Source organism: Lepidochelys olivacea (genome assembly GCF_965140295.1).
Source record: "Lepidochelys olivacea isolate rLepOli2 genome assembly, chromosome: 4".
Lineage (NCBI taxonomy): Eukaryota > Metazoa > Chordata > Testudines > Cheloniidae > Lepidochelys > Lepidochelys olivacea.
This window is the reverse complement of record NC_140414.1, coordinates 67,055,564-67,078,985: the sequence shown is the minus strand read 5'-3', so window position 1 is coordinate 67,078,985 and position 23,422 is coordinate 67,055,564. Positions and strand designations below refer to the sequence as shown.

Sequence of the window (23,422 nt, the reverse complement as noted above, 5' to 3'; positions counted from 1 at the left end):
TATAGTGGCTGGCACTTGCTACACAGAACATGCATGGATCAGGATAGCACCACTGATGGGCAAGGCAATATTGCCAAGGAGATGCGTGAAGAATATCCAACAAGTATTGGGGTTTGTCAAAATTCCTTCCCCACTCTGAACTCTAGGGTACAGATGTGGGGACCTGCATGAAAGACCCCCTAGGCTTATTCTTACCAGCTTAGGTTAAAAACTTCCTCAAGGTACAAACTTTGCCTTGTCCTTGAACCCTATGCTGCCACCACCATGCGTGTTAAACAAAGAACAGGGAAAGAGCCCACCTGCAGATGTCTTCCCCCCAAAATATCCCCCCAAGCCTTGCACCCCCTTTCCTGGGGAAGGCTTGATAAAAATCCTCACCAATTTGCATAGGTGAACACAGACCCAAACCCTTGAATCTTAAGAACAATGAAAAAGCAATCAGGTTCTTAAAAGAAGAATTTTAATTAACGAAAAAATAAAAGAATCACCTCTGTAAAATCAGGATGGTAAATACCTTGTGGGGTAATCAGATTCAAAACATAGAAAATCCCTCTAGGCAAAACCTTAAGTTACAAAAAGACACAAAACCAGGAATATACATTCCATTCAGCACAGCTATTTTACCAGCCATTAAACAAAAGAAATCTAACGCGTTTCTACCTAGATTACTTACTAACTTTTTACAGAAGTTCTGAGCTGCATTCCTGTCTGTTCCCAGAAAAAGCATCACACAGACAGACAGACCCTTTGTTCCCCCCCCGCAGCTTTGAAAATAACTTGTCTCCTCATTGGTCATTTTGGTCAGGTGCCAGCGAGGTTATCTCCGCTTCTTAATCCTCTACAGGTGAAAGGGTTTTGCCTCTGGCCAGGAGGGATTTAGAGGTGTTTACTCTTCCCTTTATATTTATGACACCCACCCCCCAAATCACAGATAGGGTGAAACGCTGGCTGTGATTTCTTCCTGAAGCTCTAGGAGAAAACAGAGTTAATAAGACATTATAATAAGACTACCAAGTATATAAAGACTAACAATATTTTCCACATCTCAAGGACGATTTTAACCAGTTGATTCTGGGAAACTTTCATGGGAGAGTGCATCAGCCACTTTGTTAGAAGCTCCTGAGATGTGTTGGATGTCGAAATCAAACTCTTGGAGAGCTAAACTCCACCGACAAAGTTTTTTGTTATTTCTCGTGGCGGTATGAAGCCACTGTAGCACAGCATGGTCAGTTTGCAGATGGAAACGCCGTCCCCAAACGTATGGGAGTAGCTTTTCCAGAGTGTAGACAATGGCATAACATTCTTTTTCACTGACTGACCAGTTGCTTTCCCTCTCAGACAGCTTCTTGCTGAGAAACACTACAGGATGGAATTCTTGATCCGGTCCTTCCTGCATTAAAACTGCTCCCACACCACACTCAGACGCATCTGTGGTTACTAGGAATGGTTTGTCAAAGTCTGGGGCCCTTAGCACAGGGTCAGACATGAGTGTCCCTTTAAGCTGGTTAAAGGCCTTCTGACACTCTTCGGTCCACTGAACGGCACTGGGATGTTTCTTTTTGGTTAGGTCTGTCAGTGGGGCAGAGATTTGGCTGTATTGCGGTACGAATCGCCTGTAATATCTGGCCAAGCCTAAGAAGGATTGGACCTGTTTCTTTGACTTTGGGACAGGCCACTTTTGGATAGCATCCACTTTGGCCTGTAGGGGGTTGACAGTTCCTTGACCCACCTGGTGTCCAAGATAAGTCACTCTGTTTAGGCCTATTTGACACTTCTTAGCCTTAACAGTTAGTCCTGCCTCCCTTATGCGCTCGAAGACTTTTTGTAGATGTTCCAGGTGTTCTGCTCAGGAATCCGAAAATATGGCCACATCGTCAAGGTAGGCAACTGCATATTCTTCTAATCCCGCTAGGAAACCATCTACAAGTCTTTGGAAGGTGGCGGGTGCATTCTGCAGCCCGAAAGGGAGCACATTAAATTCATACAGCCCGACATGTGTGGTGAAGGCTGACCTTTCCTTGGCAGATTCATCTAGCGGTACCTGCCAGTACCCCTTGGTTAAGTCCAAGGTAGAGATGAACTGGGCCCGTCCCAGTTTCTCCAATAGTTCATCTGTGCGTGGCACTGGATAGTTGTCTGGGCGCGTTACAGCATTTAGCTTATGGTAGTCCATGAAAAAATGTATCTCCCCATCTGGTTTGGTAACTAGAACAACTGGAGATGCCCATGCACTGCCAGGGGGGTGGATTACACCCATCTGTAGCATATCCTGGATCTCCCATTTTATAGCAGTTTTAGCTTGAGGAGACACCCAGTAAGGTTGGACTTTAATTGGGTGAGCATTACCTGTGTCAATGGAGTGGTATGCCCGTTCAGTCAGTTCTGGGGTGGCTGAGAATGACGGCGCGTAGCTAGCGCACAGTCCCTTGATCTGCTGTCGCTGCATACACCCAAGGGTCATGGAGAGGTTCACCTCTTCCACACCACCAGCACTTTTCCCTTCGTAGTAGACACCTTCAGGCCACTCAGCGTCATCTCCTCCCTGGGCTGTAAACTGACAAACCTTTAATTCTCTGGAATAAAAGGGCTTGAGAGAATTAATATGGTCCACCTTAGGCTTTCGGTTGGAGGTGGGGAAGGCTATGAGATAATTAACAGCTCCCAGGCACTCTTGGACCGTGAATGGCCCTTCCCACAACGCTTCCATTTTATGAGCCTGGAGCGCCTTTAAGACCATAACCTGGTCCCCTACTTTGAAGGAAAGCTCTCTGGCATGTTTATCATACCAGGCTTTTTGCTCTTTTTGAGCATCCTGTAGGTTTTCTTTAGCAAGGGCTAAAGAGGTTCGGAGGGTGTTTCGTAGGTTGGTTACAAAGTCCAGAATGTTAGTTCCTCTAGAAGGTGTAAACCCCTCCCATTGCTGCTTCACCAACTGCAATGGCCCACGGCCATATACAAGTTCAAATGGTGAAAACCCTAAACTGGGATGTGGTACAGCTCTGTAGGCAAAGAGCAACTGCTGGAACATTAGCTCCCAATCATTGGAGTGTTCATATACAAATTTTCGTATCATGGCCCGCAAAGTTCCATTAAACTTCTCCACCACGCCATTTGTTTGATGGTGGTAAGGAGTGGCAACCAAGTGATTCACCCCATGAGCTTCCCAAAGGCTTTCCATAGTTCCTGCCAGAAAATTAGTTCCTGCATCTGTAAGGATGTCAGAGGGCCAACCTACCCTGGCAAAAATGTCTGTTAGTGCCTGGCACACACTTTTAGCCCTGATGTTGCTTAGAGCTATTGCTTCCAGCCATCGGCTGGCAAAAGCCATGAAAGTCAGTATGTATTGCTTTCCTCTGGGTGTCTTTTTTGGAAAAGGACCCAGAATATCCACACCTACTCGCTGAAATAGAACTTCAATGATGGGGAGTGGCTGGAGAGGGGCTTTGACCTGGTCTTGGGGTTTTCCCACTCTTTGGCACACCTCACAAGACCGGACATCGGTAGAAACATCCTTGCCCATTCCCTCCCAGAGGAATGACCTCCCCAAACAGTCTTTGGTCCTGTTCACCCCAGCGTGGTCACTAGGATGATCATGGGCTAAGCTCAAGAGCTTGACCCGGTACTGAGTTGGAACTACCAACGGTCTCTGAGGATGCCATTCTTCCTAGTGTCCACCAGAAAGAGTTTCCTTGTATAAAAGTCCTCTTTCTACAACAAACCTGGATCGATTAGAAGAGCTGAGAGGCGGTGGGTTGCTCCATGCTGCCATCCAAGCTCTTTGGAGGTTTTCATCTGCTTCCTGTTAGGTCTGGAACTGTTCTCTTGATGCTGGAGACATCAGTTCCTCATTGGATTGTAGACCTAGGCTTGGTCCCTCTGGAAGCAATGCAGGTGATAGGGCTGTTTCCGTTGACTGTGAACCGCTCTCCACTGGTGCACTATGTTGGGGTTCAGGTTCCGGCTGAGCCTCTCGTGTAGGGTTATCTGCTGCTGCTGGTGCAGGTTCAGTGGGGCTCGCTGGTGTTGGGGTTGCAAGTACTGGAAGCAGTGCTGGCAATGGTTCTGGTGCTGGTTGTTCCGCCAGTTTCAGTTCTGAGACTGGCTCTGTCTGGGTCTCTGGGACTGGATCCACTACTGCTGCTGCAGACGTTGGCATGGGGTCCTGTTCCATTACCTCTGATCGGGTCCTAGTAGAAGTTTCCGGAACAGGGCTAGACATGACAGCTTGCTTAGCCTGGCTGCAGGTGACTATTCCCACCCTCTTGGCTAGCTTCACATGACTGGCCAAGTCTTCCCCCAACAGCATGGGGATGGGATAATCATCATAGACTGCAAAAGTCCACGTTCCTGACCAGCCCTTGTAGACAAATTGAAAGAGTTGGACTTGAAGGGTTGAATTGTTACTTGGATCTCTGGGTCGATTAAATTGGGGTCCACTAAGGAAGCATGGATAGCCGACACTTGCGCTCTGGTGTCCCTCCACAAGGTGACCTTCTTCCTGCCCACACTCACAGTTTCCCTCTGCTCCAAGAGTATCTGGGAGGTATCTGGGCCTGAAGACCTCTGGTGTGATTCCAGTGCAATGAACTGTAATCTGTTGGGGTTCTTGGGGCAGCTGGCCTTTACATGCCCCAGCTCGTTACATTTAAAACATCATCCAGCTGACGGGTCACTGCGGCAAGATGGGTTGCTGGAGAACGGTGTGGTGGGATGATAAGGTGTCTGGAGTGTTCCTCGGGGTGTAGTTGGGGCCTTGGGCTGCCCCCGGTAGTAGGGTGTGGTCTGAGGTTGTCCCTTCTGGTATCCGCTCCAACTGCAACCAGTTTTTTTCTTTTCTGCCACCTCCACCCATTTGGCTCCAATCTACCCCACCTCAATTACAGTTTTGGGCTTCCCATCTAGGATGTATCTTTCTATTTCCTTAGGAATACCCTCTAGGAACTGCTCCATTTGCATTAGGAAGGGCAAATCTTTTGGAGATTTAACACTTGCTCCTGATATCCAGGCATCCCAATTTTTCACAATGTGGCAGCCATGTCGGGTAAATGACACGTCTGGTTTCCACCTTAGGGCTCTGAACCACTGACGGGAATGTTCAGGTGTTAGCCCCATTCTGACTCTCGCCTTGGTTTTAAACAGTTCATACTTGTTCATGTGTTCCTTAGGCATTTCAGCCACCACCTCTGCTAAGGGTCCATTGAGCTGCGGCCTCAGCTCTACCATGTATTGGTCTGTAGAGATGCTGTACCCAAGGCAGGCCCTTTCGAAGTTTTCTAAGGCGGCCCCAGTATTATCGCCTGCCTTGTAGGTGGGGAACTTCCTGGGATGGGAAGTGGTACCTGGAGAAGGATTGCTATTCTGCTGAGCCTTTGCCTTCTCCAGTGCATGCTTCCACTCTTTTTCCTTTTCCTCCATTTCTTTTTCCTTTGCCTCCATCTCTCTCCTGAGGGCAGCCTCTTTGGCTTTTTCTGTCTTGAGTTCTGTCATCTTAGCCTCTCTGTTTTTCACTAACTTTACACCCAAGAGTTAAAAAAAAACCCAAAAACTGGCTTGTAAAATTTTTTTGTGCTGTAATGTGACACCTATGTTCTCTGATACCTATTCTCAGCCTACAGAAAAATCCTTTGTCTCCAGGCAAATAGACAGAAAAACCCTCTAGTTGCTCTTAGCTAAAAAAAAAACCTCTTCAGGTCTGTGAAAACTAGTGAATTTCCCTGCAGGAGGTTAACTACCCTGCCTTGAGGTAGAGAAAACTCCAGCTCAAAAAAGACAAATCACTTTGTTATGCTTGCTGCTTTGGCCCCCAGGCAGAGACCAAAAAACCTCTAACTGCTTTCAGCTTAAAACCTGTTTCAAGCAGCCCAAAGGGGAAAAAAAGTCCTTTTAAAATCCTACTGTGCTTCTGTTTCAAAATGATCTAAAAAAAAAAAAATCTCAGAATTATCCCACCGCTCTGCCACCTCTGTCAAGGTTCCTTCCCCACTCTGAACTCTAGGGTACAGATGTGGGGACCTGCATGAAAGACCCCCTAAGCTTATTCTTACCAGCTTAGGTTAAAAACTTCCTCAAGGTACAAACTTTGCCTTGTCCTTGAACCCTATGCAGCCATCACCAAGCGTGTTAAACAAAGAACAGGGAAAGAGCCCACCTGCAGATGTCTTCCCCCCAAAATATCCCCCCAAGCCTTACACCCCCTTTCCTGAAGAAGGCTTGATAAAAATCCTCACCAATTTGCATAGGTGAACACAGACCCAAACCCTTGAATCTTAAGAACAATGAAAAAGCAATCAGGTTCTTAAAAGAAGAATTTTAATTAAAGAAAAAGTAAAAGAATCACCTCTGTAAAATCAGGATGGCAAATACCTTACAGGGTAATCAGATTCAAAACACAGAGAATCCCGCTAGGCAAAACTTTAAGTTACAAAAAGACACAAAAACAGGAATATACATTCCATTCAGCACAGCTATTTTACCAGCCATTAAACAAAAGAAATCTAACGCATTTCTACCTAGATTACATACTAACTTTCTATACAGGAGTTCTGAGCTGCATTCCTGTCTGTTCTCGGCAAAAGCATCACACAGACAGACAGTCCCTTTGTTGTCCCCCCCCGGCCCTCCAGCTTTGAAAGTAACTTGTCTCCTCATTGGTCATTTTGGTCAGGTGCCAGCGAGGTTACCTTAGCTTCTTAACCCCTTTATAGTTGAAAGGGTTTTGCCTCTGGCCAGGAGGGATTTTATAGTTCTATATACAGAAGGTGGTTACCCTTCCCTTTATATTTATGATAGGATTCCTACATTTCCTCCAGCAGAATATGTAGGGTCTCCGCTATACATTTCATAAGTTCTTGAAAGGGCCTCAAATAAGTCAACATAAGTGATGAGGGAGACATAATAACCTCGTCCAGTGGAGAAAGAATTTCTTCGCCCACTCGTGGCTCTTGCTCCTCTGTAAGAGCTTGCCACATGGGAGAGCTCAAGGGTAGCAAATGCTGTTCCTGATGGGCCCTCTTATGAAATGGGAGCTGTAGAACTGTTCACCATAAAGAGGCCAATAGATTCCAATAAGATCACTGTGGTGGAGCACAAGAAAAGAGGTCAGGATCCCATGGATGTCCTTGCCAGGGTTGCCCTGTTAGAAGTTTCATAGTCAGGGTATACCTCAAATGAGGGAGGCGGAAAGGGGGAACCTTGTATAGACCCCTTGAATCAGAAGAAGTGTCATTGCCCATGTCAATGGGAGGGACAAATGGTGTCAGTACTGGTGACAGAGTTGGTATGGGAGCCCAAAATGGATCCTGTAATTGCATGGGAACCATAGATCGACAGTGTAAAGATACACTGAATTGGAGCACACTGAATTGGTACCAGCCTGAAATGTGTCTCTGTGACCTCTAAGAATCTGTGGAGTGCTGGAGACCGTGGTCTTAAGATCTGGAGAAGGTGGTCTTTTCTTCTTTTATAGTTTACATGGTTCTGAAGGCCCCAAGGGTCTTTGCTTACCATCACAGTATAGACAGTAACTGGAGCTCTCTGTGGATTCAATGTACAGCAGTATGCCTGGCATCCCACAGGTCTCAGCAAGTGCTCCCTTAAAAAGAGTTTGAGCCTGTCCTCCCTCAGTTTCTTAGATCTACTCTTAAAGCCTGATCAGATCTTACATTTTGGAGGGGATAAGAGAGTCTTTAAGGCAGCAGAGGCAGCTTGAATGTCCATTGCTATGGGGGAAAGACCTATGGAAAGTCTAGCAGGGTTTGAAGCCCAGGGTTTTGGGCATAACCCACACTCAAGACACTCAAGACGTGGATTAAGGCCTCAGAAACAATGGCCCAAATTGGGCAAAAAACAGAAGAAGGGATGGGGACACCCCTCCACCTTTGAAAAAGCACAAACTGTGCTAAAAGAAAAGAAAGAAAATTTAAGCAAGTGCTGTAGCGAGCTGAGGCTAACTAATGGATACTGCACTATTCCATCACAAGCTGCAAGTGTCTGAGAAGAAACTGGAATAGCAGTGGGTCTGCTCCTCCCTGTATACTCTCATACTGGATCACAAGGGCATCTAGCACTCAGACAAGGACCCTGCTGATGAAAATCTCTGATCATGAGCGCACAAACGTGCGCACGTTCTGACATGGAGCACCTATACTGGAAGAAAAAGATGATGCACATACATAATGTCTGCTGGAACAGGCCATTTAATATTAAAATATTGATTTTAGATGTATTTTTCCTTTCCTCCTTTCTTGTAACATTAAGGTGCAACATACTACCAAACTCACTTCATAGTCAAAAAGTAAGAGAAATTTGAAGCAACTGTTTTGGGGAACAGGAATCACCATTTCTATTAAAATGATTGTAATGTTACTTAAAAAAAAATTAACCTGTACAGTTTAATTGGCTGTTTTCCTCCAGGCTTTAACTTTATTAAGAATTCAACAACTTCTTATTATTTCTTCAGTATTTTTTTTAATATTGTATACATCATTAGATTTTTTTTAAAAATTCTAAATTGCATTTTTCAGTTTTTGTGCAAAAGTTTTCCCAGGTGGACTCCAAAAGATCTAAATATTAATACTACCACTTATGGGAGAAATTGAGATTTCTACACTGATACTAATGTAAAATTAGAGATAGATCTTCCGGTGTATCCAAAAGTGTATACATCAAGTCATGGGTATGTGTGCAAGTGGTTAAAGCTCATTTTTGCAGTTTCCTAAACTGGTGATTCTCTTGGCAAACCAGTTCCCTTGTGCTGTATTTGCAAAAGCAGTATGAAAACTAAACAGGTTTGGAGTAGCATAGGAGCATCCCAGCCATGCTTCTTTTCTGTTATGCCAACAGCAGGGAAACTGTGTGTGGCATAAGAGTCCATTGTCAACTCATCAGGGGAGTCATCTTCATCCAGTTCTTCAATTAGATTTTGAAATTGTCTGTGATTGAGTGCATTTGAGAGAATGAATTTCACAATGTGCAAGACAGGTTTCATGACGTGATCAAATTTGAGATTTTTAGATACCAGTTGATCCCGATGAATAATACAATAAAATGTCCAAAATTCGGGAAAGCTCTCGTCAAACTTACAAAGCCCTACTAATCCATTCACAGATCCCCACATAGACGAAGCCCATCCATTGCAATGGCAGTGAACTTGTGTAAAGGCAAGTGGCTTTTCGCAACTACCAACATCAACGCCTCCTTTAGATCTCGTCCACAAGTTCTGTCCTTCAGTGGCACGATATTGAGGAGTACTTCCCTTACAACACAGTTGTCAGACACAGTGCGGACAAATACCGATAATAAGGTTTATCCTGTGCATGGCATGACTCATCCAAAGTGATGCTTAAATACTCACACTACTGAAGTTCTGAGTGCAGTTGCGATTCCATGTCCCCATTCAGGTTGGAGACCCTGCGTTCCGTTGTGCGGTGTGAAAGCTGAAGGTCAGAAATTTTCTTCTGTAGATTCTCGTTTTCTGGTGACAGGACTGAAATCACATCAGTGAGTCACGTTTTTATAGGCTCCCCTTCAGAGTAGGGCTTTTTCACATCGGCTATGTGCCAGGCCACATAACAGGAGGCTAACGTTATAGTCTGCGATCAGTTGGCAAATCTGGTGAAGAACTGGGCTTCTACATCTGTTTGTTTTTTCAAAGTTTTCAGTTTTAAAGTGCGGAGAACCTTGTGGGAATTCTTGATCTATATGTGCATGGCTAGAAGCGAAATGATGCTGCAAGTTTGAAGAATTGAACTGAGAGATACATGTCTAGCAAAGAAGACACATGGCCTTACCATTTACGTTCAATGAAAAAGTACTTATTCTCCCATTCCTGTTGAAAGCCTTGATTTTCATCTCTGTGTATTTTCTTTTCTGTTTGCATTTGCCTTCCATTGTTAGATGGTATAAAAAAAATTTAGATTAAAAATTTCCACACCAACTGGTCACTGTGTGCTTTATTCAAGGAGACACTGGTGCTGGCCAGGAGCTGCTGGACCCCTGGCTCTGTCCCAGGCCCCAACCCCCACTCAACCCCTTTCCCCAAGTCACCACCCGCACCTCCCCCCCGCCTCTTCCCGCCTCCTCTCCCGAGAGAGCCATGTCCTTGCTCCTCCCCCAGTCCCTGAGCCTCCTGCACATCGCAAAACAGCTGATCATGGCGGGCAGGAAGCACAGGGAGGGAGGAGGAGGTGCTGGGGGAGAGAGGGATGAAGTTGTGCTACACATCCGCTCTCCTCCCCTCTCCCCCCCAGAGTCTCCTGAACATCACAAAAGAGCTGATCACAGAGGGCAGATGGCATGGGGGGAGAGAGCAGGCGCTGACAGGGCTGCCAGTGGGTGCTGAGCACCCACCATTTTTTCCCCAGAGTTGGCTCCTAGCAGGAGCCGCATATTATCTTCTGAAGAGCCGCATGCGGCTCCGGAGCCACAGGTTGGCCACCCCTGATCTACACTGTAAGCTGCACTTTCACGACAGAGATTGCACCACAGTACTTGTATGAGGTGAATTGAATACTAATTTTTTTCATTTTTACAGTGCAAATATTTGTAATCAAAAATAAAATATACTGATTTTAATTACAACACAGAATAAAATATATATGAAAATGTAGAAAAGCATCCAAAATATTTAATAAATTTCAATTGGTATTCTATTGTTTGATTTTTTTTAGTTAATCACGTGAGTTAACTGCGATTAATTTACAGCCCTACTCGGAACCTTTTAGTTGGCACCCACGGTGTCCACATAGGGGAGATACAGCACAGCACTTGGGTGCACACTTCCATGGTCCAAACTGTGGGGCAGTGTGGACACACAGGCTGTATTTCAAGTTAGTGTTTTTTTTAATTTTTGATTAGTCCCAAACTAGATCTGGAGTGGGAATGCCCCTGGTTTGCAGAGTTCTGAGGACAGTGAGAAGAGATACTGGACCTTCGGGATACATCTCCCAAAGGCTGTTAGCAGATGCAAAGTTGACCAAGTCTACAGCATTTAAAGAAAATGAGCATAAATAACCAACTTGCAGCCTTTCTATTTTGTACATTATGAGCCAAGGATACATACTCTGACAAAAGTATTTCCCCAGAGATGACCAACAACATGTAAATAAAACAAATCAGTACAGAACAGATGGGAATGAATAGGTTGTACATATTGGACATTTCCTTCCAGAAGACTTTTTGGAGGAGAAGGCTAAAATCAAAGAAAAGAAGAAACCTGAAACTGTTTTGTGCTGTTTCTCTGAAGAAGAGACAACTAAACTTCACACACAAGGTGTCTGTCCAGCAATAAAAGGCAAAATTGTTAGCCTCCAAGTGACAACCAGCTATGTTCAGGAATTAAGACAACAATCCAAACAAACATTCTCAGTAGTTTCCTGGAATAAAAAGATATTTTTGGTTAATCTAATTTTTCTTCTATTTCTCATGTCCACAAGTTCTACAGTGTTGTACAGAGAGAGAAGGAGAAATGTCATTTCAAATCTGAATTAGGCCCTATCCACTGAAGGAATGACAAAGCAGAGAATTTGTATGGCCATCAGAGAATAATTCTACATTACTAGCCCTTTAACACTAAAACTAAAGATAGTTTTAATTAAGATACATTATAGCTCAAAGATATCTCATCATGGAATAGGGATTATAAATTCTAATTCTATAGTATGAGACAATATAGTCATGTAATGTTTAAGGAAAGTTTAGTAAATGAGTTACAATAGTTCATGGATTAGGGACCCAATTTTATGGGGTTCCAGAGCCTTCTGTATAGATTATTTAGTTTAATCTTTATATCTACCCAATGGGACTAAGTGCTCAGTCAAGAAGACACCATCAGAGATGCTTAGTTTTGCAGTTCTCAGACTGTGGATTTGTGTATCCAGAGATAACATGCTTGTTAACAGCAAAAATGTTTTAAAATAAATACTATATAGAGGTGAGAAATAACAGACCTCAACCCAATTGTCCCTCTGCACATTTGTGTACACAGAGTCAATCCCTTACCTCTCTCTAAAAGTGCAAACTTTCAAAAAGTTCAATGAATAGAAGATTGTTGGGGGCGGAATAGATCTGGACAAGGAGAAGAAGTCTGGAGATAAATGTGAGATGGGAGGGACAGGGAGTAGAAACAAAAGTGGAACTGTCTGAGCAGCATATTCCAGAAGCCTTGAGGTCTTTCTGAGTGTAGCCTTCATTGATTTGAGATCTACCATACTATTCTCTCACTAGAAGAGAAAACCTATAATGGCAGCAGGACATGAAAGAGATCTAGCTTTGGAATATTTTAATTAAGTTCCTCTACCTGTGTGTAAGACAGACATGCATGCAAACAGTGCAACAAAGAAATGCAAGGCCTGGTTGCCCACATGGAACAACATCATGAGAAGTGTTCCTTCTCAGGAGGAAGCTGCGTTGAAGATGATGAAAGGAACATATCTGAACATGCAGGATCTTCAGGTTGGTAAACTTTTTTATTTCATACTTCTTTCTTAAGGACTTCCTGTCTTCCTTCTGGACTATTCTTGAATTCTCATGTTTGAGCAAAAAATATAGTTGTTACTCTATGGTACTATCATTTTAGATGCAATTGTAATGAAAAATGAATAGTTGAAATAGGCAGACCTTCCTTTTACAATTTCACCTTTAAAGTAGTACTGAGTGTCAGTGAATGCAATGAGTAATACTAAATGAGCAATATGGTAATAATAATTAAATAACTGCATTAACATATTTTGTTTAGGAGAATCCATCCTCAAGATACAGGATTCTGAAGACCATCCATCTTCAGGATCTCCATCATTTTCTATAGTTTCAGATACCTGCCAACAATAGTGTTTCAGTCACATCATGTATGTCACATAGCCACAGTAGATCACCTGAAGCAAAAAGGAAAAAAAATCTCCATCATCCAGAAACAACCATAGATAAGTCTGTCATAAGAACCAGCAGATTACAAAAAGAGGTAATTGATGAAAAAATTCAAATGTCTAGTACGCAGCTTGGTCACAGACCATGCTGCAAATGTATCCAAAATGAGAAGAAATTTAGAAGACAGCGAAGAGTCCCAAGCTAACATATGGCTGCAGTGCTCATTTGATGCACCTTCTAGCCTAAGACTTCAGTGTTCCAGAAATAAAGGCTAATGTTGTTGAAATTACAAAATACTTCCGTAACAACCACTTTGCAGTAGCTGCTCTGAAAAAAAGTGGGAGGAACCAAGCTAACTCTCCCACAAGACGTGCAACAGAACTCAGTAGTGGACTTTTTTGAGCACTATATCAAGAACTGGCCTAATCTGACGACAGTTTGTGAACAAAACTGTGGAAAAAATAGATGGCACTGCCACAGCCAAAGTTCTCAACACTGGGCTTAAGAGAAATGTTGAACACATGCTGAGTATCCTGAAGCCTATTTCTGTAGCCTTGAACAAAATGCAGGGAAATAGCTGTTTTATTGCTGACACTGTTGAAATTTCGAAGGAACTGAGTGAGATCTTAAAAAGAGAAATATGCAACGACAGTTAAATTACAAGCATTAAAAAAACAAATGGGAAAAGCACTATCTCTAGCTCATTTTCTTGCAAACATTCTCAATACTCGGTACCAGGGTCAAACCTTAACTGCTGAAGAAGAGGAGTTGGCTATGACATGGACATCCAGCAATCATCCCTCTGTAATGCCAACTATAATAAACTTTAGAGCTAAGGGTGAACCATTCAAGAAACATATGTTTGCTGATGATGTTTTAAAGAAAGTCACACCAGTGAACTGATGTAAGTCACTTAAGGACTTGTATTCAGAGACCGTTGAAGTGATAATCTCACTTTTTAGAGCAGTCGCTTCTTCTGCCGGTGTAGAAAGAATATTTTCTTCCTTTGGACTAATTCATTCCAAATTGTTTGGGACCTGAAAAAGCAGGAAAGCTTGTTTTTCTTTTCCAGATTATGAACAAACAGGAAAATGAAGGTGAAGATGACTGAGTTAGCTGCAGAAGCCAATATTTTAAGTTTCTCATGTTGACCTGGCTGACATAGTCAATTTTTTTTAAATATTTCATTTAAATATTTTAGTTAAAAACAATTTAAACAAAAACAAACCTGATTTTGAAAAACTTCAATGTTTAACTAAATTCAAAAATTCATGTGCTTGTTTTGTTAAAATATTATATGTTTGCTGTTGAAGAAAAAATCAAGACTACATAACATTATTGTTTTAGTTAAATAAAACAATTTAAATGTCTGTCTGGTGATATTCTCCTTCTAATACAGCATGGCAAAAAAATCCTCCAAATATTAATGATTAACCTGTTGAATTGGAGATAGTTCACCTCCCAATGACTTCATAAATACTGCTTCAATTACCTTTAGTAAATTAAATAACCAGTCATTCATTTTCTGATATAGCTGTAAAACTAATCTGAAAAGTTTTCAAAATAAATAACTTTAAAAATGTATAGTGTGTACCTTCTAAAAATGAAATCATGATTTAAATCAAATCCACCGTGATTCTCAGCTTCATATAGAGCTCTATCCTTTTGGTCTAACCAAGTTGCCTGTGGCACAGGACCCAGGACGAGGTAGGCGGATGTAAAGCCACCTTTCTATTGCCACAGTCCTCAGTTCTAAAAAAACAGGTAAGTCAATCCCTCCTGAAAGCAGCTATAGCTCTTCCTAACATGTAACTATTTCTTCTTCCTGGTAATTCTCCTGTAGCCTATGGTCTAAATCATCTCCTGTGGGCAAAATTAATACCATATGATGATGAAACTCCTATTGGAACCCACTTTGTACTCAATTCAAAAGAGAAGATGAAATGGGAAAAAGTATAAAACAGAAGTAGGAAAAAGATAAAAAATAAGAGATGCATTGTTACAACCTGCATTCATGTGAAGGAACTAAAGCGGAAAAATGGCTCTTGATGTGTGAAGTTGAAGATTTCTTTAGCACTGTGCTTCTTGTTTATCACGAACAACAGTGACACCACCCTACAGATCAAGACTGGTGAACTGAGAATACAGGAAAGAAGATGTACTTAGCCCACAGGCAGCAAGTACGTAGGCTACGTATACACAGAACAAATTTAAAGTAACCTTCTCTGGTTTCAATTCCTAAGAACTAATTAAAAATAATTATTAAACTTACCCAAATGTAGCAGTGTAAACTGGGCTGCCAATTCCTTTGCATCTTCTAAGGTTGTGCAGAGTTTGTCTGGCATAAAATAACTCTGGGATCCATTTGCAATAGTAGGAATAACTATTTTATATACCAAGAGTACTTTTCCATCCTGACTTGTTGTTGAATATAAATAGTATTCTGGTGGTGCCCAGTTATTTTTGTTGCAGTAATAATCCAAGTGCATTACTGCAGAACTGAAATGATTGGATTTTAAAGAATACATGCTAATTGGAGTAAGCTTTGTCCCTGGAAAAAATGGGTAAGTACACCTTTCAATTTCAGGGGGGCTTGGACTGTGCTGACCATTAAGACGAACTGAAAGATTTCCTGGTTTTCCTAACGATTTTTGATGACCATCTTCCTTGTTAGCAAAAACTAGAAGATTTTCAGAATTGGGACTAATTTGACCATTAAGATGCTGTCTCCAAGTGCTTTCTTTGTTTACAGGTTTTGCCAGTGTTACCTCAATACTAGCTCCATCAATGCATTTTCCATTCATAATTGACATAGCTGCAACTGCATCCTCTCGGTTGAAAAAATGAACAAAAGCATAGTCTCTCAGTTTCTTTACACGTTCAACTGCTCCTGGCTTGAATTTGTTAAATTCAGCCTTAATTGCATCCTCTGTAGTAGAGATCATTAAGTTTCTTACATACAATACTTTAACCCTCTGCATTGTTTCTTCATCAACTTCTTTCTCTGGGTCTGCCCAGTCTACTTGAATAGTATGTCCCCATAGCTGGAATGTTCCTAGGACAAAGAAGTATTAGATTTAAGTAAAATGCCTAATACTGAAAAAAGAAAGCTAAGTGAAAAATAATATTAATTAACAATTCCAGGAACCAAAACACTGAAATAAGCCTATGGTATTTATAATACTAAATTTGAAACAAACCACTATGAAATGTTTTATTTGCATTCACTTTGCTAAACAGACATTGCTTGAAAGTATAAAGGTCAATAAGAAAAATAAAACTTTGCAAAAAATTCTTCAGCAATGTTTATCTGTTTAAAAAGTACTCAGTCTGCTTCTGCTTAAACCACAACCAGTGCCAGTTTTGCTAAAGATGATTGCTTTTGTGAAATCTATGTGGTTTCAAGTAGTCAAATATTTTGCCAGTTGGTGATGCAATGTACAGTATTTTTAAAATAGTCATACTTTGTGTGTGGGTGGGAAGAAAACACAAAATAATGTGTGTCCATGTTAGAATAAGCCCTATTAATGTACTTGCCCAATATGCATTAAAACAAGTTCACTGAATATCATAAAGCATGTTATGTTTAAAAAAAGTTCAAATTTGAGTGCCATACCATTTTTTTCCTTACATTTGTTGAGTTGGCCTTATTATTTCTCCTGTTACTTTTCAAGGCTTAGATAAGCTTCTTTAAAGTCAATGCTTCTTGTCTGTGACCAACATAAGACTTTGGGTGAAGTCAATAGAAGTTTTGTCAATCATTTCAATGGGACCAGGATTTCACGCCCTGTCTTTGGTGGTAGACATTTTCTTGGCCTTTCTTTCTTGTTTCTCCAACTATGCTTCCCCAATCTCTTCTCTCCTTTTCCTTCCAACTCTCTCCCTTGCTACTGAAACTTTTGCTCTCTCTCCCTTTCCCAATTCCAGTATCTTCATCCCTCAATTTAAAAAAATCCCTGGTCAGGATAGAACTAAGTGTGTGTCAAGTCCCACTGAAATCAACTGAGTAAGATAAAGGTGGTGTAAGCACAGATCCAAAAGTGGAAATCTATGAATGCTTTGATTTTTAAAATTTCACATTTAATAATAAAATTAAAGGCTTACCTGGAATTAGTTTTCTTCTAGCCATAGCAGCAGCTCTGTGAGACTCATATTCTACAAAGGCAAAGCCACGATTTTTAGTTTTGTCAGTAGCACTTGGATAAACAATAACATCAACCACTCCTTCTGTAACTTTCTTCATTTCATCCAAGATTTCTTCTTTCTTTTTCTCTTTTGGAATAGCTCCAATAAATAATCTGCAGTTGTCTAAGCTTACACAGACACCAATAAATTTTCCTGGACGAATTTCATAATTATTAAGGATCCTGATGGCCAGCTGGGCTTCTTCTTTAGTTGTGTACATCACAAAGGCATATCCTCGATTCTCGCCACTAAATTCCATCATCAGTCTGAATTCATAAATCTTCCCAGCTCTCTCAAAAACAGGGACTAATTCATCTTCATACATATCACGAGGAATCTTTCCCACAAAAACTTCACAGCCACGAGGTGGGGGAGGACCTTCCCAACCTTAAAAAAATTGTCCAGCAACCAGTAAGTATGAATGCCATAATCACAACTTTCTCAAACAGTATTTTTTCAGAATTTGTAAGCACATTTCTGATGTATTGGTAATGCTGTACAGTATGTTACAAAGGTTATTACTGTATTGATTTATGTTATCTTTTCTTGATTCCCTACAGTTCTGAAAACAAGACAACCCCATTCAGCTTTTGGGTTTGTTTGTTTTTTAAGAACATTTACTAAGTTACAGAAAGTTAAAGAAAATACATGTTACACAAATAATTTTCAAAAGTAAATCCCTAATGCTTTGTCCAAAAAGAGTCAGTGACATTCTACTGTAAGGGATACGTCAGCTTTCCAAACTGCACATATCTCTGCATAAAATGGAAGGTGGAAATCAATCCAAATCCTTCCCGGACTACAACTGAGATATAGTTATGGCAAAGGTTTCCAGATACATACTGCTTAAACATACAGAATGTGTTCATCCAAAAGCTAGCTCTTTTCCTGGTGCTGTGTTTATGAATTGCAAGAGTGTCATACTTCATGAAATTACAACTTCAGCTTCTCTCACCTGGATTTATACATAGCATCCAATTGATATTAACATTATCTAGAGCACTTTTATGAATATTGGAAGAGTCTAGGACCATATCTACACTACAGAGTTAAGTTGACTTAAATTACATCAACAATCATAATTAAGGCTACGATTTAATCACAGTATTTTTACTAAAAGTCATAGACAGGTCATGAGCAAGAAAAAAATTCACAGGCCTGTGACCTGTCCATGACTTATACCATAAATACCCGATTGAATCTTGAGTAGGGGTGCTTCAAGGGGGGGGCCTTGTAGGGAGGAGGAGCCTACGGCACCAGCTGCCAAAGTGGGGAGCCCCGGGGGGGGAGGGGGCGCTGCCACTCTGACTGCCACCTGCTGCTGCTCCTGCCATGGCTAGGGGAGTCCTGGGGGGCCAGCAGCTGCTCCGGCCACCCCGGGATCGTTGCCAGGAGCCACTGAGCTGTGGCTGCTCCCACTGCCCCTGAGACTGCTGCTCAGGTGGTCCTGCTCAGGCCGTCCCCAGGGCCAGCTGCCCAGGGCCGCCAGAGTAGCAGCTAGTGCAGATGGCTGTGGGGCCATCCAAGCAGCTGGCTGCAGAGCTGCTCCAGCAGTGGCCGGTGTGGCTGACCCTAGGGCCGCCCAGGGAACAGCCACACCGGCTGCTGCAGAAGTTACAGTGGTTGCAGGAAGTCACGGAATCCATGAGTTCTGCGATATCCATGACAAACACAAAGCCTTAATTATAATTATGTCACTTGTGCGTGTTCACACAACACACCTTGTGTCGGTGGAATGCGTCCACTGTTGGTACTCTAGCATGGACAGAGAGCAGTGCAAATCACTTTCTCCTGCTAGTTCTGGGAGTGGATTGCAGTGCATCATGAGGCAAGATCACTGCCCCCCATGATGCAGTTTTCTCCATCCCATAATTCCAAGGGCTTCCAAATGCATTTCATGCTGTTTTTCAACTGTCCCTGTAAGCTTTGCACTCATCACTGTGCTGGGGCCAGTCTTGTGATAAGTGTTATGAATACAATGTGGCTGATCCTGCAGTATTTCAGTAGCTGTAAATGTGAATAGAAATCCATGCTGCCTGCCCTGCTGTGTGCTATGGAAAGAAACAATTCAAGATTGATGTTGGCATTCATGGAGCAGCTGCACTTGGTGGACTGTCGCTATTGGGCCTGAGAAACAAGCACAGAGTGGTGGGATCAGATTGTGATGCAGATATGGAATGACACAGTGGCTGCAGAACTTTTGTATGCTCAAAGCCACCTCCCTTGAACTGCATGCAGAGCTTGCCCCTGCACTGCAGCACAATGACACCAAAATTAGAGCTGCCCTAATGGTGGAAAAGCAAGTGGCAACCGCTGTGTGGAAGCTGACAATTCCAGACTGCTACCAGCCAATCGCGAATCAGTTTGGACTTGGGAAAGCCACCATAGGGGTTATGGTGATGCAAGTGTGCAAGGCCATTAATCGCCTCCTACTACAAAGGACTGTGACTCTGGGCAATGTGCAGGAAATAGAAGATGGCTTTACGGCAATGGGGTTCCCTAACTACGGCAGGGCAATAGATAGCACATGTATCCCAATTTTGGCTCCAGACCATCTTGTGACAGAGTACATCAACAAAAAGGGCTACTTCTCTATGGTATTGCAGGCACTGGTGAATCACCTTTGTCATTTCACTAACATCAACGCGGGCTGCTTAGGAAAGGTGCATGATGCTGGCCTATATAGAAAGTTGCATGCAGGAACTTTCTTTCCCGACCAGAAGGTTCCAATAGGGGATGTGGAAAGGCCCATAGTGATTCTGGGAAACTCAACTTGCCCCTTACTCCTGTAGCTCATGAAGTCATACACTGGAAACCTTGACAGCAGCAAGCAGCACTTCAACAACAGGCTCAGCAGGGGCATAATGATGGTAGAACGTGCATTTGGCAGATTAAAGGGTCGCTGGCACTTCTTTTTTGGCAGGTTAGACCTCACTGAGGAAAATATTCCCATGGTCATATGAGATTGCTGAGCTCTTCATAACATTTGTGAAGCTAAGGCGGAAAAATTTCCCCAGGCGTGAAACTTTGCAGCAGATCGCCTGGCAGCTGATTTTGAACAGCAAGACACCAGGGCTATTAGAGGGGCTCAATAGGGGGCAATTCAAATCAGGGAGGCTCTGAAGCAGCATTTTGACAATGAGTCCCTGTGTCTTTCTGTAATGAACTGAGCCAGGCATTGTTTACTTGCCACCCTGAATGACCCATGCAATGATTCCTGCCTGAGCATTAATTATAATCTGCAAACATTGTGATTGGCACTGTGTTTGAATTTACATTGTAACCACCCTGTGTAGGTCACAAATAAAGAATCACTGGCTTTGTAAGTCTCAATTTTTATGAAACAGCAATACACAGATTAACATTTCTTACAACGGACATGGCAGTGAGCAACACTCACTGAAGTGAGGATCTCACAGCTGCATGTAAATGCACCTGTCTTTATGGAAAACGGCCATGGGGTGGAGTGCAAGAGGTACTGTGATGGGCTAGGAACATGAGAGAAATGTGGGGGAGGGATGAATTTGGGGAGGGCAAGGAATGCACATCTCTATGGGCTGCATGAGGAGTCTTCTGGTACACCTGCCTCAGCTCCTTTATCTTAGCACAGCAATGCTGCATGTCCCTTTCGTGCCCCTCCTCATCCATGAAATAAGCAAGCTCCTCCTAGGTGTCAAAGTTTCTATGTCTATATTAGAGCTGCGAGGGCACAGCCTCCTCTCTCCCCAGACCCAATAGCTCGGGTATACTCCACCAGGGAGCCATTTGTTGCAGAAAGTCAGCATGGTCAGCTGGGAAGATGTGATGCGTGCTGTCCACACCAAGTAAACAGTAAGTGGAATTTCAAAAATTCCCAAGGCTTTGAGACAGTGGGGCGTGGAGGGAGAGAGGGGGGCGCACATGTATATCTGGCTGCAGAGCAGCTGAGTAGAAACTGCAATGATAGCCATTGTGCAACGCCTCCTTGGGGGCACTGTGCAATTCCTTATGTTGCCCTGTGTCTACACTGACACAGTGTCACTAAATTTTATCACCAAAAGCTCTATGCCGCTCATCGAGATGGTTTTATTATGTCAGCGTAGCAGGAGTTAAATCAGTGGGAGGAGCATTGTTGTGTGTACACCTCCACTGTTTCGGCAGCAAAACTGTGTAGTACAGACAAGGCTAAGGTTGGATTAGATTTTTACATTTCAGGTATGCATTTAATATAATAGTGATTAACTGTACGGGCAGTGAAAGAAACTTAAATTTCACACCATAACCCATAAAAGTTGCTTCTCCATACCTCTCTTCCTCCCCTAGGCCCCAGTTCTGTTTTTCAGCTTCCCAGTTCTTAGGGTGTTCCTTCTGTTTCCCCATCCCTCCTCCCCCCAGAAATACACATTTTAGTTCTTCTTTCGTTTTCTATCTAATGTGGGAGACTAGCTACAACCTTAATTTGAGCTGCCATAATAGATTTTCACTACTGGAAGTATGGTGTAAGCTAGGGTGACCAGATATCCTGATTTTAAAGGGACAGTCCTGATTTTTGGGTCTTTTTCTTATATAGGCTCCTATTACCCCCTCACCCCACTCCAAATTTTTCCACACTTGCTGTCTGGTCACCCTAGTGTGAGCCTACCCGATCCTCAGAAGCCACAGGGAGAATTCTTTTCCATCTCTTGAAGGTAGTGGGAGGCGGCAGTATCTGAGGTCAGACTAACCAGCCCCACTCCAGGAGTGGTCTATTCCCTCTGCAAACTTGGCTTCTCCTTCGGAATGGCTAAGCAGCACCATGAAACTGCTCCCATGCTCACAAGTCCTTCAAGCTAGCATCTGAGCTGAGCACAGTAGCGCCTCCAAGCCTATTAAAGCACTTCAAAGGGTTTAAAAGACCACACACACACACACCATGGTTATGCAACAGATTTAAAACTCTGGAGGATTATTCCAAAATAAAGTAACCCAGACTGCGTATTCAAAAAATGACATTTATCACAAAAAGATCAAATATTGCATCTCTCTTGTGCTGAAGATCAATACATTTTACTGTCAAAGATGTAAAGTTCCAAAACAATTGCAAAATTCTCCTCTCCAATTTGTGCTGCAAAATTAATGCACATCCCTATGGCACATTCTCCACTTATTCAATATTTCAACTGAAGTTCTGATTAGAGAACAGGTTCAAAATTAGCAATAATATGCTTCATTATTTTCAAATACAATGCCTTTTGCTCAACCCTGTAAACATTATACTGATCCGAATGTGCTATGTCAGGTAACAGGTTTGTGGGCCCTCAGGTTGTGCTATACCATATTTTGCTCACGGTATGGAACAGAACAAAAGGCTTCTCCTTGCCAAAACACAAACATATGGCATATTTTTCACTTTGTTGACATTATCAAATATGCAAAGGATGCAGAATTTTGTTATTTGCAGTCTCTTTTCTCTCATTAACTTCAAAAATTGCAAGAAAATTGTACCCATTTTGCTCATCCCATAATTCTCCAGTTTCACAAGCTGATGCCAAATTAAGTTTCATATACACTTCATGTCCAAGTTTATTTATGCTAAGAGGTGTCTTACTTATATTGTGGAATCTCCTTCCTTAGAAGTTAAGGTAGGCTTGACAAAGCCCTAGCTGGCACGATTTAGTTGGGGATTGGTCCTGCTTTGAGCAGGGGGTTGGACTAGATGACCTCCTGAGAGCCGTTCCTGATATTCTAGGATTCTGTGATTTATAAATTTGAGCATGTTTGAAGAGTATAGGTGAATTTTCCTTTGGAAAATATTAAAAAATTGTATCCTGTCAAATTTTGAATATGCAACTAAAATCATACAGTGATTCAAATCCATAGCATATTAAGTACCAATGTTTCAGGAGTAGCAGCCGTGTTAGTCTGTATCCGCAAAAAGAACAGGGAGTACTCGTGGCACCTTAGAGATGAACAAATTTATTAGAGCATAAAGCTTATGCTCTAATAAATTTGTTAGTCTCTATGGTGCCACAAGTACTCCCTGTTTTCTAAGTACCAATGTGTGCACTAGGATCTTTACACTAGTAGATGTAAGTATTCATACTACTTTCAATATATCAGTTATTTCAAATTAAGACTGGAATAACCATTCTGATTTAACTGTCCCTCATTTCAGTCACTCTCAGAACAAAAGAATCTGAATCAATGGTGCCCCAGACTAAAGAACGGTCTTTCCTAACACTGAAGAAGAGAGAAACCAGACAAATCTTTAGCTGGTGTCTGAAAGTACCCATCAAATCCATGTCTCTCTCCTTTAGCCAAGCTAAGTCTTCACGTGCACTGATTACCTGGTATCACAACAGATCTGATATATCTGTTATCTCTCACCACTGCATACAAAATATAATATCAGATGTTT

The 23,422-nt window shown here is 42.3% G+C and overlaps 1 protein-coding gene across 3 annotated transcripts in view; it reads right to left on the bottom strand.

Annotated features, from left to right (window-relative positions):
• The window catches only part of RBM46 (RNA binding motif protein 46), a 42,806-nt gene that overhangs the window by 7,381 nt on the left and 12,003 nt on the right, over positions 1-23,422 (bottom strand). For 2 of the 3 annotated variants that reach the window (XM_084625540.1, XM_084625542.1), the window contains exons 4-5: positions 16,966-17,433; positions 15,134-15,916 (exon numbers count right to left, since the gene is read on the bottom strand). In XM_084625540.1, coding sequence (XP_084481666.1) covers positions 15,134-15,916; positions 16,966-17,433 — 1,251 coding nt within the window. Of the gene's footprint in view, positions 1-12,812; positions 12,870-15,133; positions 15,917-16,965; positions 17,434-23,422 lie in introns of all 3 variants that reach the window. The other variant, XM_084625541.1, reaches the window with a different exon arrangement.